At 48.6% G+C, this 16,031-nt stretch overlaps 2 protein-coding genes across 3 annotated transcripts in view; one reads left to right on the forward strand and one right to left on the reverse strand.

Annotated features, from left to right (window-relative positions):
* The window catches only part of LOC133350037 (trafficking protein particle complex subunit 2-like), a 112,675-nt gene that overhangs the window by 46,672 nt on the left and 49,972 nt on the right, over positions 1-16,031 (reverse strand). The gene's annotated exons all lie outside the window — the stretch shown is intronic.
* Positions 1,637-14,112, forward strand: LOC133350034 (heart- and neural crest derivatives-expressed protein 2-like). 2 transcript variants are annotated; one of them, XM_061563993.1, is made up of 3 exons: positions 1,638-2,843; positions 5,566-5,613; positions 11,715-14,112. In XM_061563993.1, the coding sequence occupies exons 1-3, from the start codon at positions 2,079-2,081 to the stop codon at positions 11,802-11,804; spliced, it is 903 nt and encodes a 300-aa protein (XP_061419977.1). In that variant the 5' UTR covers positions 1,638-2,078; the 3' UTR covers positions 11,805-14,112. The 2 variants fall into 2 exon arrangements, with proteins under 2 accessions (XP_061419978.1, XP_061419977.1); XM_061563994.1 differs by lacking the exon at positions 5,566-5,613 and having other exon boundaries at positions 1,637-2,843.

Genomic DNA, 16,031 nt, shown 5'->3' on the forward strand with positions numbered 1-16,031 from the left:
CTAGAATTTAGTTTTACCTGATAACGACTGCGTGTGCTGCAATCGAAACGTCGTATTCTATTATTTAATTATATTGTATTTTCTACGTGACTTTACCGAAAGAACCAACGAGCAATTCCCGCAGTCGCGAAAGCTTCAAATCGAGTTTGATGCGTCTGTTCGTTTGACCAATCGGTTTACCAGACGCGCGCTGCAAGCAGGCGATGCTATTGTTCGTAGGCTTTGAAATGGGACGCTCAATACGAAGCTGGCATTGTGCACGAAGCGTGACCGCGTCCATCGACCTCGGCGTCACAATGCATGGCAGGCGAATTACTCGGTCCACCGATGATGGGTGCTCGTATATTAGTCGGTGTGTTTTTCGCGAAGCGTAAAGCGATTGTAGAAGTTGAAGGACGGACACCCCATTGTCCCTGTTCGTGTGACAGCGGTCAAACTCTCCGGGCTGAATATTTCGGGAGCCTGGTTCACATTCAAAAAATCCGTAATGCGTAATAGGAGTATGGAGTCGACTGAACGTGTAAACAAATGTCACCCTTGTAGTCGTCCTTCTGGAGCAGTGGTTCTTAACCTGGGGTGCGAGATATGGGCAGATTTTTTTTAGAAGGTAAATCATCGAAAAGACAAATTAAGCACGGGGCAGGTAAGTTACAACTACTTTGTTGTGTGTTTTTATCAAACCCTATGTATTGATTAACTTTGCAGTTAAGGTGAAGAACCACTGCTCTCGGTTACGAGCGTGCGTGTCTGAGATAAGATTTGCCTTCGAAATGGTTTCAAGACGCGTTATGAGTTAAGTGTGCTCTCTTACAGACTCTAAACATCAATATAGACTAATACAATTGTATTTAGGAGACGTGGCTTTTACTAGCCCGCACTCACCGGCGTGGTGAAGTATGGTCAAACAACCGTCACGACCAACACGGCGTGAGATGAAGATCCTTTTCATCCAGCAGTGGATTGACATCGGGCGGACTATAATAAGACAACGCGTGCAGTGGGAACGGCCGTCTGACCCTGGTCCTGATATCGTATTCGTCGGTGTAAATTAGCAGATATTTAGGACAAAGCGATACACGTTTGTGATTTCTATTCGTTACGAAACTGGTCGTTGATTTTCTAAAACAAAAATAACAACAAAACGCAAACGCAACGGTTTAACTTTGTAATTCACAACTATTGCTGGATGCTGCACAGAGAGAAAAAAGAAACCTTCCCGATCCAATTATTTCAAGTTGGATTAACAGAAACTACTAAAACCCACTATTTTCCGTAAAAGTTACGCATTTCTTGGCAGACAAAGATCGCGATGATAACGATCGTGAGCAACGTGATGATGATGATGCTAATGATGATGTATACCATGCTCATAACTATGACGATAGTAGCGATGACACACGTTATAACACAGCGCAAACTTCACACGCGCCTGCGGAACCACACGATAACGCACTGTCAAAACAAACGTGTGTACGGACATCGCACGGACGTAAATAACGATTCGCTTGAACTTTGGCTGGCGGGATATACTCCCAAGTTGAACTGCCGCTTCCGATTGGCCGGATGATTGCGTGAAATGAGCGTACGCACAATCGCGTGCCTCTGCATTCCCCTCCTCCTCTCCTCCCATCTCGACCACCCTCCGCCTACAACATAGCAGCACGGTCATTTGTATAAATTCCCAAACGTCATGGACATTGTTGGCTTCCATCGGAGAGAACGCAGCGCTCCGTGGCCGTCGATGCGACCGAGACGGCGATTTTTATGATTTCTATCCGAGCGCCTCTTCCCGCGGCAGAAAGTCAACCGAGCATGTGTCCGCGAACACGTGCCACCCAGTCCGCCCTGCGCAATCGGCGCTCTCGTTTATGATCTACGCGTCCGACTCTCTCCGCCTCGCTCGTGCTTCTTGCTCGTTCATCGCATCCCGAGCGAAGAGAGAGAGCGAGCGAGCGAGAGAGAGGTGGGGGGTTGGGGGCGTGAGTGGTGGGAGAAGCGGAGCAGTAGGAACGCGAAGGAATCGGCGGCTTGGCTAAGCTCGGCCGCGTGTCGTCCGCGTGGTTTGTGACCGCCGCAGCATGAGTCTGGTGGGTGGCTACCCTCACCACCACCCGGTCATGTACGACCTCTACCCTTGCGTGGCGGCCGCCGGTCGCCGCCACCACCACCACCATCATCATCACGACGAGAGCCTCTACCTCCGCGGCTGGGTGCTCGGGGGCGCGGCGGATATGGCAGCGGACTACGCCAGCGTGCCGTGCCACTACAACGGGCTCACCGCCGCCAGCTACCCCGGCGGAGTACTCCGGGGTCCGGGGTCGATGCAGGTCTCCGAGGCGGCCGCCGTGCACGGAGGCGGCGGCGGTGGCGGCGGGGGCGGTGGAGGAGTCGGAGTTGCCGCGGGAGTCGGAGGAGGGGTCGGGGGCGGAGGAGCCATCAACGGCGGTGCGGTCGCCACCACGGCCACCGCCGCTGCCGCCGCTGCTGCCGCGGCCGCCGCGTATTGCGGGGCCCTGCGGGGGCTCGGGGAGAGGGCGTGCGGCCGGAGGCTACGGCCCCACTCGGCCGGGGTGGGACCACCGGGGCAGCCGCAGCCTCCGCGCAAGGAGCGGCGCCGCACCCAGAGCATCAACAGCGCGTTTGCGGAGCTGCGCGGACACATTCCCAACGTGCCCGTGGACACGAAGCTGTCCAAGATCAAGACGCTGCGCCTCGCCACCAGCTACATCTCCTACCTGATGGACGTCCTGGATAAGGGCGACAGTGGTGGAGAGACGACGTCCGGATTCAGGGCCGATCTGGCGGACAGCGATGGCCGGTCGGAGCGCGCCGTCGACGGAACGGTACGGGCGCACGCACGGGCGGGAGTAGCGCAGGCGCTGGGCACGCGGCACGGGAAACGGGACTCGGTAGAAGTGGAAGATTTGAACTCGCTGCATGGCACTGAGCGCATACATCTGTGTGTAACAAGCAACTATCGGCGCAGGCATGCGAGCGTACAGCTGGCTGTATCGAAGAGGGAGCACAGACCTGTGTTTACGTAATAGAACTGGGTTGCATGAATAGCACTGCAGCGATAATAGAACAGGGTACATCATGTGACTGGGCGGAAAGAATTGGGTACGTAACAGAACTGGAACTGGGTACATAGTCGAAGAGGGGGTACATAGAACTCGATTTACATCAGCACTGGGGACAGAGAGCTGGTTACATCATAGAACGCCGCAAGCGGTCAGTGTCTCTGTACACCTACGACTGTGGTTAGTTTGTTGGGCGTATTCAGCGGTGGGTAATCAACCCTCCCCCCAAAAATATATATATCTTGAAGTTTGATGCTTTTAAACAATAATGAAAGGCTGCGTTTAGAAGTGGTGCGTAAGCACACGTTAGACCACTCGGATATACGGTTCGCCGTCAACACCGTCTCCATAGTAATATAGACCAGTTCGACGTTTCGAGCAATGGCCCTTCTGCAGGGCAGACACAGAAAGCGATCACGTCACGTTTGTATTTCCAACATAGTTCCAAACAGCGCAACAACAAAAATCACGTAATTATAAAAAAGCACATTGTGTCCAGCCGCACAACCGAACGCACGAACTTGAACTATGGGACTTTGTTTAAAGAAGCTTGTAGCGTATACACACTCGCACGGACCTCACTGTATACTTAGAACTTGATATCAATCTGTGCTTCAGCTGCGGGAAGAGTGAAAATGTTTCACTGAAAGGAAGCAATCCAGCGGCTTTTTGGGCAAACGCCAGGCCAATTATTATCCAGGATGTGTGCCAACATTTTATCTTTATTGTAATCAAACAACACATTCTCGATTGCGCTTGTGTGTACGTGTGTGTCCTATCGGTTGGCGCCGAGTATGAACGAGGATAGGAATGCATACGCACGCAGGGAGACACGTGGACAGAGCGCGCACTCATGAACCCTGAGGATATTTCTCCAGATGAATTATTTTGCCTCAAACGTGAAATATTGCTCCGTAGTACAGTGCATCCCCTTATTTGGGGAGTGGGGGTGTGTGGTGGTGGGAAAAAATGTGATAAATCAGTGCAATTTGTACAGATTTTTTTTTAGGGGGGGGGAGTGTGTAAAGGGTGGTTAGTGGACATATTTTTACCATTGAGTCAGCAGCGGTGCGGACCTTGCACAAGGCTCACGTGACAACCACCAGAAGAATGCGACTTGATAAGACTCATCGGTGTCATGCACGTGTTGATAGAGAGAGAGAGAGCGAGAGAACCAGAGCGAACCACTACTCGGAGGTGTTCTTTCAAAACCTGATAGATCCTCCATTCCGTGAATATGTACCACGGTGGGAGTTAGGGATTGCGGATTGCGTCGCCGGGTTTAGGGCCATGAGTCACAGTTCGGCTGTCACTTTCGCCGCGTGCGAAGGATGCATTGGACATGCCCCCGGAATTTAAATGCCCTCCCTGCCGCACGAGTTGTAGTCACAAATAAAAAGGGAACATTCTGCAGGATAGATTTGAAGCTTTCGTGACTGCAAGGATTCATACTCTCGTTTTTTTTCGATAAAGTCACGTAGGTAAAAAAATGAAATAAAAATTAATTCAGCAAATCTGGCTGTAAAAGTCCCACCTGATGACGGAGACTTGTGCTGCCTCCGAAACGTCGTGATTTTTATTATTTTATTTTTTATTAATTTTAATTTCATTTTTTTACCTACGTGACTTTACCGAAAAAACTAATAGTATTTTGCAGGCTCTTCTCCGCGTCGGCTCGCTGAGCTTATAGAGGCACACGCATTGACTATACCTTGAAAAGTTTCAGTGGTGCGAAAATATGAAGATGTATAGTGTATACATATGTGCCAACGGTGTTTACATTTCAGTTTAAAGTTAGACTTTTGATGTGTTGCACCCACAAGCGCGAGTTCACACACGTCATGCACATTCATCATCATCACCGTAATAATCGTCTTCAAAATCATCACCAGCCATGGTCTGTCCGCTGCTGGATGAAGGCCTCGCCAATCCGCCGCCACCACCTCCCCTCGCGATTCTGCGATATAAGAATCCGTCTAGCACCCCACAAACGAGTTGATTTCATCATTATGGTCTTCATCATCATCAAACGTACAACAGAAATTACGTGGTGATGATGATGCTGCGTTGGCGGTGGTGCAGAAGCATAATTTGTTACAAACTCGTCAACAAATGTGTTCAATCTTAAGGCAGTGTTGTCGAAGAGCGTGTCGAGTTTATGTTTACATATTACAGAGATGAACGTGCAATTGTATGACACGTAGATGAATGCAACGCTAATTGTGCAGAAACATAGAAGTAAACTGTCATCGTTGATCTTGGAACACCCGATGCTGCCGCTATATTCATAAAAGTTCATTCTGATTTTATAACGCGCGTTAAACAGCAATGGAACGACGTGCAGTTCATCATCTTTTACCTTTTCACTTAGTCCCCTACACGCGTGTCGATGCTAAGCGTGACTAAGTGTACTTTGTGTCGTTGTTTGACTTTGCATTTCTGTTTGTTTCCCCTCTCGTCCTCCTCCCCCCCGACCTCTTCGTAGAAGAGGCCATCTGTCCAAGTAGTCCCGATAACGCATGAACAACTGAAGGCATGTCCACGCACTCCTTCTCGACACCCTTGCACGTAACAATAGTCCTGTGCACGAGTCCATGGATATGTTGTATGAGCGTCAAATTAACTCCCTTCCCCCCTCCCAATCTGTATATCTTATCACTTGATCATTTGCCGTAATTTTGTGGATTATAAGACGCTCCGGAAAATTAAGACGCACCCCAAGACGCCTTTGCGCGGTGTCAATAAATGTATTCGAATCTGTTTTCACACAGAGACAAAGATCCCCCGTATAGGCTTAGCAGACTGTTGGGTCAAGTGCTGTTAGCGAGCACTTATGCGGGCCGGCACGGCACACGAAAGGGTGGGTGGCCAGCACCACGCCCGGCCGCCTTTGTCTCCCCAGTGGCGATGTTTACACACCGCACCAGGTACTCATTGTATGCTGAGTCGACCTAAGGGAGGCCCAGGACCGGTTCTGATAATCGCCACTGGTGTTGGCCGTGAGCGGGAATCGAACTCGGGTGGCGGGGATCGTAGCGCAGTGCATGCTAACTGCTACACTACCGCTCCGCACACAAATTATAAGACGAACCTCCGACGTTTTTGTAAATGTAGGGATACAAAATATTTGCTTATTTTGAACTCTGAGAATACGGCGTAGATCATTACAATGCAATTGGCCAAACGTTGTAAATGCAGGACCCTCCTGAAATCGGAGTCTTGAGACTCGGGGAGGATTTTTGTTTATCGACACGTAAATAAATGTTCCGTAATTTTAGTTTTAATGATATATTTACGAATGGACTCTCTCTGCTCATAATGTACAAAAAGTAGAAATACTGTTCAAATGTTTAGCATGTATACATTCTATACAAACTATATTTGCACGCTTCGGCAACTCCTGGTGTACGTAACCTATACGCACCAAGGAAAAAGTCAAACAATAATGAGAATTAGCTACTAAAAGTGTAAAGATCTATTAACTGTATTTTTAAGGTAATCGATCAAAGCGTTCTGTCGTGAAATGCATTGACGTATTTTCGGAAAATGATGATTTTGAAACAGGCCTCAAATCATATAACGGTCAGACATACATAACTTACCTTGAGTAATAATTTTTTATTTTTCCCAACCATCACAATTTAAAGTATAAATGGCGTACAGCGAAATATATCTGTGCATGTATTGCAACCACACACGCTACGAGGATTATTTAGCTGCCACTCAAATCATCTACTGCTGGATGGAATGAAGGCTCCACACACTGCATTAGTCAGGGGAGAGAGGGGATAGGGGCTGTTTTTCGGCCATACTTCACCACGCTGGTCAGTGCAGCTTGATGAAGGAGAGACCCCAAGGACCGGTTCTGATATCACTCACCGCTGATGTTAGCCGTGGTCGGGAATAAAACTCGGCTACCGATTGTGCTAACCACTGCACCACCGCTCCACCCCGTCGTTCGAATTCATGTCTTTTTAAATACACGACAACAACAACCGATCACCGAGTGATTTGAATATGTATGCCCGATTAACTTGGCAGAGTTCACCAAAACGCACAACAAACCCTAGCTGCTGACATTTCCCCGCACCTGCGATCAGCACGGCCGACTACGTACGGTGCGAAAGAAGTTTAAACGCACATACGCTACAGTGTAAGTCACCATTAATGTGGAGCGGTGGCGCAGTGGTTAGCGCGCTTGCGCTATTGTTGAGTCGTCTCGTACCACTGGTCCCGAGTGTTGCTCCCCCACCCACTGCACCAACTCCGCACGGACCAGCGTGGTGAAGTATGGTCAAAACAACCCCCTCCTCCTCCCCGCCATGAGCGACAAGGCGTGGAGAGGATTTCCATCGAGCTGTAGATTGACAAAGCGTTGTGCATTTGTCCGAGATAATCTGCGCGTTCACGACGCGTAACGCGTAGTTCGGGGGGAGGGGGGCATGGCGCTCCCACGTTAAAGCGCATGCATCGCATTATATCACAACACACTATTTACGCTAATTCTGACGTCGATGAGTTCCACATTAACGCCACTCATTCGTGCCAACGTTGCTCTACTCCGTAAACAAACGCCGACTTCGTACGGCCGCGCGCGCGCGTGCGCTCGTGCCGACATTGCAAGATGAGACCCGAGTTCATCGTGGTGCACCGTTTGACAACAGCGATTGATAATGACGACGATGATGACGATGATGATGCTGTTACATAAACAGTGACAAACACGACACTAACAACACGTGACAGACGAACGCCGCTCGTGAAAAGAAACGGACCGCGGCACAAGCTGCAGCTGCGTGTTGCGTGCGTGCGCGTTCGCAAGACTAGCGCAGCGCAAGGGTTAAACGCCTCCTCTCTCATTTGCCGCTCCATTTTGTTTTGCTAGCATCGCTGCCCATTCACTCGAAGGTCGTCCCCATCCCTCCCCCCCCCCTAAACCCAACACCACCACCACCTATCCACCCACCCCGATAGAGACCTCTCAGTGCGTCAGGGTCAAGGGCACAGCGCTTACGCAGTGACCACAATGACAGAGACCCCCCCCCCCCACCCACCCTCCTTCTAAAGCATTCGCTGCTTATTCGAGTCCCCCGTGTGACGGGGGAGCGAAGTCGGCCTCCGCCGCCGCAGGCAGCCGATCGAGCCCCGGGAAGAGCCGCTACGTGCTACGAAGCAGCCGATGGAGAATCGGCCGCGTAAAATGCGCCCCAAGGCTGCACGCTGTTTCAGCCGATACCTTAACTGATCGCAATACACTCTGGTTGTTGTTGTTGTGGCTTGTAAATGTTGTGGCTTGTAAATGTTGTGGCTTGGCTCTCCAACACACCGGTGTGCTGTACTAGTGATTAAGTGGCTTGTTCTGTTCACGTAACACGCCTTATTAATTGGCTGTGTCGGTGGTGGCGGATTTAACGACACATTTTTATATTTACGCGATCTAACCCCAAAAACCTGTATTATGTTGTTGTTTGGTATTGTTGGCATATCTTTCAACGCATACCGGTTACTCGCATTCTTGTACAGAAAATCTAAGTTTTCGGGTCCATACGGCGTAAGCCGTTTCAATGCGGGCTTTGTAAGGATGAACTTTGTTGAGGTGTGTAAGGGGCACGGGGTGACCAACACGGTCTCACTTGGTCTGTAATAAGCTAGAGGGCACTGGTAAGGGGTTGACAGGTTTGTGTTGGCTTGCGCGTATGCGTGTGTTGTCTTTATGCGTATGTCTACGTGGGTTCACCTTTGTGTGTGTTGTGTGCACACCGTATAATGTGTCCGCGTGTCGTGCCGTGCCAGCCTTCGTAGGTGCTACTCGCTAACTGCACTTGCCCCAACATTGTGTGAAGGCTATACGGGGGGGGGGGAATCTTTGTCTTTGTATTGTGTATGAATGTATGCGTGGGTGTGTATATATGTTTGTTTGCAAATGCCTGTGTGTGTGCATGTGTGTGTGTGAACCGAGCCTGGGCCTCCTCGATGTCGACTCAGCCTCAAATGAGTACCTGGTGCGGTGTGTAGTAAACATCGCCACTAGGGAGACAAAGGCGACCGGGCGTGGTACTAGCCACCCACCCCGTCATGTGCCGTTCTGGCCTTCATAGGTGCTCGCGAACAGCACTTGCCCCAACAGTTTGTTACAGCCTGTACGGGGGACCTTGCCTTTGTAAGTTATTACCTGTGTTAGCGCTACGCTGCGCGAACTAACCTGGCGAAACGATTTCGGTATCCGCTCACGGCTAACATCAGTGACGAGTGTCTGGACCGGTCCTGGACCTTATTTAGGTCCACTCAGCCATTAACGGAGTACCCGGTACAATAAGTGGACATCAGCACTCGCTAACAGAACTTGCTCCAATGGTCCATTAAAGGCTATATGGGGGATCCCATATATATGTATATGTTCGTACATATACACACATGTATACACTAAGCTACCTAAATAATTAACTTATTTATACTATGTTAACAATTGTATGCAGTTGTGCGTATGTACATGAGTGTCTCACGTCTGTGTACACGAGAACAACCTTAAATACGTGCATGCATGACGTACTACACATTTCCTGTTGATGTCGGGTGCCATCCTTGAGCCAGCGGCTGAAACTCGACATTCCTATGGCCAGTTCTATTTATAAGACAACCGCAGCTGACTGCCAAAAATTGGTACTAAATTTACCGACCCCCCCCCCCCCCCCGCCGATGGAGAATTGGCTGAGTCGACCACTTGGAACATTTCAGCCGAGCGCTCGAACCACCCGATTACCCCAAACCAGAACAATAATGTAGTCATTCATCCAGCAGGGATTGGCAAAGGCGATGTAACACATCAACGTGTGGACTCTTTACCCCCACGCCACCCACAATGCACGTACACGCAGTACTAGCACCCGTGGCATCGGTATAATCATTGCCAGCTTTCTATCGCTAATTGCGCTCTCTGCTCGCGTGTTTAAGAGCGGTGGCACGACGATTGACGCACACGCGTCAGGAATCCAGCGCCGAGTTACATTCTAGATTTGAAGCTTTCGTGACTGCAAGGATTCATACTCTTAGTTATTTCGGTAAAGTCACGTAGGTAAAAAAATTAATTAAAATTTATAAAAAATAAAAACAATAAAATCACGACGTTTCGGAGGCAACACAAGCTTCCGTCTTGTTTTTATTTTTATTAATTTTCATTTCATTTTTTACCTACGTGACTTTACCGAAAGAACTAAGAGTCCGAGTTACATTCTTAAAGCACGAAACGAGTACCTGGCGCGGTGTGTTAAAAACGTGAGCACTTGGGGAGACAAAGGCGGCCGGGCGTACGGAGTTACAGTACCACCACCTCGTGATGTGCCGTAACTGCTCCAATAGTTGTTCGCTTACAGCTGGGATTTAACAATTCTAATTATACGTGATAAGTTAAAGCACGATCTTGATTTGAAGCTTTCGTGACTGCAGGAATCCATACTTTTTGGTTCTTTCGGTAAAGTCACGTAGGTCGACATAAAATTCAAACAAATCACGACGTTTCGATCGCGACACAAGGGACCTTCATCAGGTGAGACAACCACAGCAGTTTTCTTGCTGTGGTTGTGTTGCGATCGAAACGTCGTGATTTGTTTTATTTTATGTCGACCTACTACGTGACTTTACCGAAAGAACCAAAGAGTAAGTTAAAGTCCATTTGTCAACCCACTGCTGGATCAATGTCTCCCCACTCAATGTGAGTGTGTGCGGTTTGTCGAAGCGTGTTTTCAGACACACCCCCGTTCAGATATCGCGCTCGATAGCCTATGCCACCACGTACAGTGTGAACTTCTTTCGCACCGTACGTATCCAACCGTGCTAATCGGAGATGCTGGGGGGGGGAGGGGGTAACAAGCTAAACGCAACATCCAGTTATGATTCAATTAGTTTCAATCGAGATGATTTAGAAGTGCATAGGGCTCCAGTGGATTCCTACTATCAGAAGGAAGAGCTTTCCAGACGGCCGGTAGAAGCGCATCTGAAGGCGCGCGATGTGGTGGCCGTCTTTGTCCGATGGCTAATCCTAAAGCGGCTGCTGCGAGGATGCACGTTGGGGTTCTTTCGCGCGCCGTACGTAGCCCAACCGTGCTCATCAAGAGGTGCGATGATCGGAAGCCGCTTGCTTCGATGAAGTCGATGGAGCAAAACGGATTATGGGGGGCGTGGGAAGGGGAGGAAGTGTGCGTGTGTATGTGTGTGCGTGCGTGTGCGTGCGTGTGCGTGTGTATGCGTCTGGTGGGGAGCGGTAGTGTAGCGGTTAGCGCGCTGCGCTATGAACCCGGCAACACGGGTTCGATTCCAGCTCACGGCCAACACCAGTGACGATTATCTGAACCGGTCCCGGGCCTCCCCTAGGTCGACTCAGTCTCAAACGAGTACCTGGTGCGGTGTGTAAGCATCGCCACTGGGGAGACAAAGGCGGTCGGGCGTGGTGCTGGCCCCCCACCCCTCGTGTACCGTTGCGGCCTTAATAGGTGCTCGCTAACAGCACTTGCCCCTACAGTCTGTTAAGGCTATACGGGGGGGATCTTTGTCTGGTGGGGAACGCTTTCCGTGAAGTGTGACACGTGTTGTTGTTGTTGTTGTCTTGTTGTTGTTGTTGTTGTCCTCGCCTCCGATCAGCGACCCAGTGGCAAGAAGAGCTCGACGGAGAAGAAGCGTGGACGGACTGGCTGGCCGCAGCACGTGTGGGCTCAGGAGTTGAAACGATGATGGCGATGACGACGATGACCGCGTGGGACAAGCTCGTCTCTTGGATGAACGCTGAGAAAACGCTCCGTTCAACAACAACAACAACCCAAAAAAACCCTAAGAAACCCCAAAAACAAAACTGAAAGCTTTGCACTGAACATCGCTTGAGTCGTCGTCGTCATCGTCGGCACGGGCACGGGGAATCACCGCCGGTACGTCTTTGTCGGTCCTCTCGTAACTGCACGGCATTCTTGCTCGTGGTATTATCATCATAATCATAATATTCGAGCGGTGATTCGATAGACCTGTGGTGCTGCGTCGTAGTAATGTTACGTTATGTGCCCGAACGTGGTATAGACGAGTGTTATTTGGCCTCCTGTTTAATGTTGTATATAATGACGTGATGGTGATGATGATGGTGATTATTTAGAATGATCGTCAACATTGGAAGAGTGTTTTGTTGTTCTTCTGGTTGTTGTTTTCAGTGGATTTATAAAAAGACAGAGTTGAGACAATGCAATCGACTGCCCCTTACAAATTGGACTTTTTCCGAAGGATAAAAAAAGAGATTTAGTTATTCTATTCTATAAACGTGTTTCTATTTTGCATAACGTTTGTATCGATGCTACAGCTACAAACGATTCATATACTGAACAGAGTATTATGTTTTATGTTGACCATGATGATGATGAGAGTTGATGTTACACGGATGTCGCTATATGGAAATTCACATGTCAGAAGTGTTTTAATTTGCATCAATGCAGTACACGAACCAATGCAGTTTATCGCTTATTACATTGTAGTGCGATTCAATTGCAGACTTTTTTACCATACATTCACATGATGATGATGGTGATTATGCAATTTGCTGGAGAAAACGAAATTAACGTAAGAACGCAAGGCAAACTAACAAACATCTCATTTGTAGATAACTCCAAATGCAGCGCGTGACTGTTATTTTAATACAGTAAAACTCATTATGTGGCGATTGTGCGTTAGCAGTGGGTTTCGAGCACACGTAACAACATACACAACCCAACGCATTCGTCAATAATACTGTGGCCTTAAAAAAATCTATATTTAATATAAGCGGCGACGCTTCGGGCAATGATCCTTATTCACAACACATAGCGAGGTTTATTCCCACCTCTCCGGCCTCTGACTAGGCCACAGTTGTTATTATTTTGTTATTGTAACACGGCGTCTCCAAAATGACATCGCGAGGGTGGCTATCGCGGCGCGCGACTCGATGAACTTTAGGACACGAAGTGGTAGCATCTTCTTGGTTCTTTCGGTAAAGTCACGTAGAATGGAAATCATAAAATAATAAAAATAAAACATAATAAAATAAATCTCACGACGTTTCGGCCACAACGCAGGCAGCCGTCCTCAGGTGGAGAACAGGTCTGTCGAGAAGACAGTCTGAATGACACACCCCAGGCTTGGAGCGTCTATTTAAGCTGGGATGGAGGGGGGAATAGCGCCTTGACAAAATAATTTGCATATCAAGAGGAAATGAGTACTGTACTCTACTTGGTGCGATGTCTAAACATTGTCGATGGGGAGACTAAGGCGGCCGGGCGTGGTGCTGGTCATGCATCTTCTCGTGCGCCTTGGCGACCTTCATAGGTGCTACTCGCTAACAGCACTTGCCCCAACACTGTTATAGGCTATACGGGGGATCTCTGTCTTTGTTTGTGTAGATGTGTTCCACGTGACGCAGAAAGCGTTAATTGCTTCAGCAGGTCGCGCGGGGCGTGTTTAGCAATCATCGGGCGCGTACAGCATGGGACGACGGATTTTAATTTGAAAAGGGAGTCAATTGGTGCGCACGAAGAGACGTAGGGGCGTGGTGGTGGGCTGTAGTTTGAGAAACCCTTCTCTGAGGCTACACATTTATCCATCATTAAAGGGCTAAACGAGCTGAAATCGTGTGCACAGATCGTCGAGGTCACGCTGCTAACTAGCAACATCTGGAAGTAGATTTGTGTTTATTGTTAACCGTTAATTTAAGTTAGGATCGCGTTCAAAGTCGCACGTTGTTTTCAGTCTCGCGATAAGCAACATACACACCCAGCAGCGGACCAAGGACGTGGAGGGTGACGCTAGAACCGACGGAAAAGCCTTTGACGGGTTTTGCGTTTTTCCCCATTTACTGTCACGCGACTAACTAATTTGACGTTTCCTGCATCCAATTAGGGGACACTTAGCCGAGGCTGTAATTAATGGCAACTGTAAATCAGTCGCTGCGGCTCGCACCGACGGCATCCTCGAGACGATGTTTCGTGTTCATCTTCTTGGTTCTTTCGGTAAAGTCACGTAGGATGGAAATAATAAAGTAATAAAAATAAAACATAATAAAATAATTCTCGCGACGTTTCGGCCACAACGCAAGCAGCCGTCCTCAGGTGGAGAACAGGTCTGTCGAGAAGACAGTCTCATTCAGACTCTGTCTTCTCGACAGACTTGTTCTCCATCTGAGGACGGCTGCTTGCGTTGTGGCCGAAACGTCGTGAGAATTATTTTATTATGTTTTATTTTTATTATTTTATTATTTCCCTTCTACGTGACTTTGACGAAAGAACCAAGAAAATGAATCCCTGCTGTCACGAAAGCTTTAAATCGGAGTTGTAAATTATTTATTAATGATTATGACCTCGTGCCAAGGCAGATCTCTCTCGCCCACTTCAGCAGTTTTGTTCTTGCTGTGGTTGTCCCACCTGATGACGGTTGCTTGTGTTGCGATCGAAACGTCGTGATCTATTATTTTTCTACCTACGTGGCTTTACCGAAAGAACCAAAGAGTATTAATGATTATGATTATAATCAATGCCGTTTATTGATCAGTAAAGCTTCACTAAGCCTCAGTCGACTAGTTTCAGGAAGGTCTTATTAGATTGGCATGCTTGGCAAATTCCACGAATAATGGAACAAGTTTCACATTTTCGATGAATAGAAGAGGCGAACATTTCTTTTTTTTTTAAGAAAACAACATCTATAAATAACAACGTTAGAAAATGTAATACCAAAGAGCTATTCATTGTTACACTATACAGCATTTGTTTTTCATTACGTAACTAGTCAAGCCGACATTTTCAGAAGCTGATCGTGTGGACGGATATATATATATATTTTTAATAATTACCCTCCTTTAGCGAGCCCATGTAATCGATACCGAGTATAATGTGTATAGCATATGGAGGTCGCGACTCATCGATGCAAATTGCAATACTTTGACTATAGAATTGGACGAGCAAGCCGACATTTATACTTACGACTCTACAAAACCACGAAAAGTTAAAATCGGTTGTCTTCTGGCTCACAGAAACGCGCAGTCGGTTTCACTCTTTGTCGCAAACCTCGGCCCGACGTTCCACCTCTACGCGCGCGTGCTCGATACGACCAATGCCATTTTAGTGGACCGAGTAATTCGCCCGCCCCCGGCGGAGTGCGACGTTGGAGCCCGTGGAAAGCGGGCGTCCGATCGCGAAGCAAAAAAAAAGTTGAACGTGCAGACACTGCAGTGCACACAGCGTGACGCAGACTTCACGTGCACAGAGACTCCTCCGTGCGTGCCTTTGTCATGCAGATAAATCAGATCCTCCCCCCGTATAGCTTGTAACGGACTGTAGGGGCAAGTGCTGTTAGCGAGCACCTATGAAGGCCGGAACGGCCCACGAGGGGGTGGTGGGTGGCCAGCACAACACCCAGCCGCCTTTGTCTCCCCAGTGGCGATTTTTACCACACACTGCACCAGGTACTCATTTGAGGCTGAGTCTACCTAGGGGAGGCCCAGGACAGGTTCAGATAATCGTCACCGATTTTAGCCGTGCGCGGGAATCGAACTCGGGTTGACAGTTTCGTAGCGCATCGCGTTGACCACTACGCTACCGCTCCCCATACAAACACGTGCCTTTATCATGCACACACACGTGCATCTCTTTTGGTGATCCACTGCTGGATCGAGAGCCTCCACAATGCCGTGTTGGTCGTGTCGCGGTGGGGAGGAGGGGGGGTTATTTGACCATACTTCACCACGCTGGGCGGTGCTGGTTTTTGGTGAAAGTCGGGGAGCAAATGGAACGTGCGTGGATGGGAATGTAGAGTCACAAAAAGCTTCATTGCCACTATTATTGTTATTAGACAGCGGGTATATATATAGACATGTCAACGATTTGTAGTGAATACAAGAAGACGACGAGTCTAGGTTGTGTGTGACGATCGCCAGAAGCGCTACTTTATTTACTG

The sequence above is a fragment of the Lethenteron reissneri genome, chromosome 32, assembly GCF_015708825.2.
Source record: "Lethenteron reissneri isolate LAM-NWPU_2019-01 chromosome 32, ASM1570882v1, whole genome shotgun sequence".
NCBI lineage: Eukaryota > Metazoa > Chordata > Hyperoartia > Petromyzontiformes > Petromyzontidae > Lethenteron > Lethenteron reissneri.

Coding starts and splice junctions, on each gene's coding strand:
- LOC133350034 (XM_061563993.1), top strand. CDS start 2,079: ATGAGTCTGGTGGGTGGCTACCCTCACCACCACCCGGTCATGTACGAC. Junction 2,844..5,565: donor AGCGCGCCGTCGACGGAACG/GTACGGGCGCAC, acceptor ACCTCTTCGTAG/AAGAGGCCATCTGTCCAAGT. Junction 5,614..11,714: donor TAACGCATGAACAACTGAAG/GCATGTCCACGC, acceptor GCCTCCGATCAG/CGACCCAGTGGCAAGAAGAG.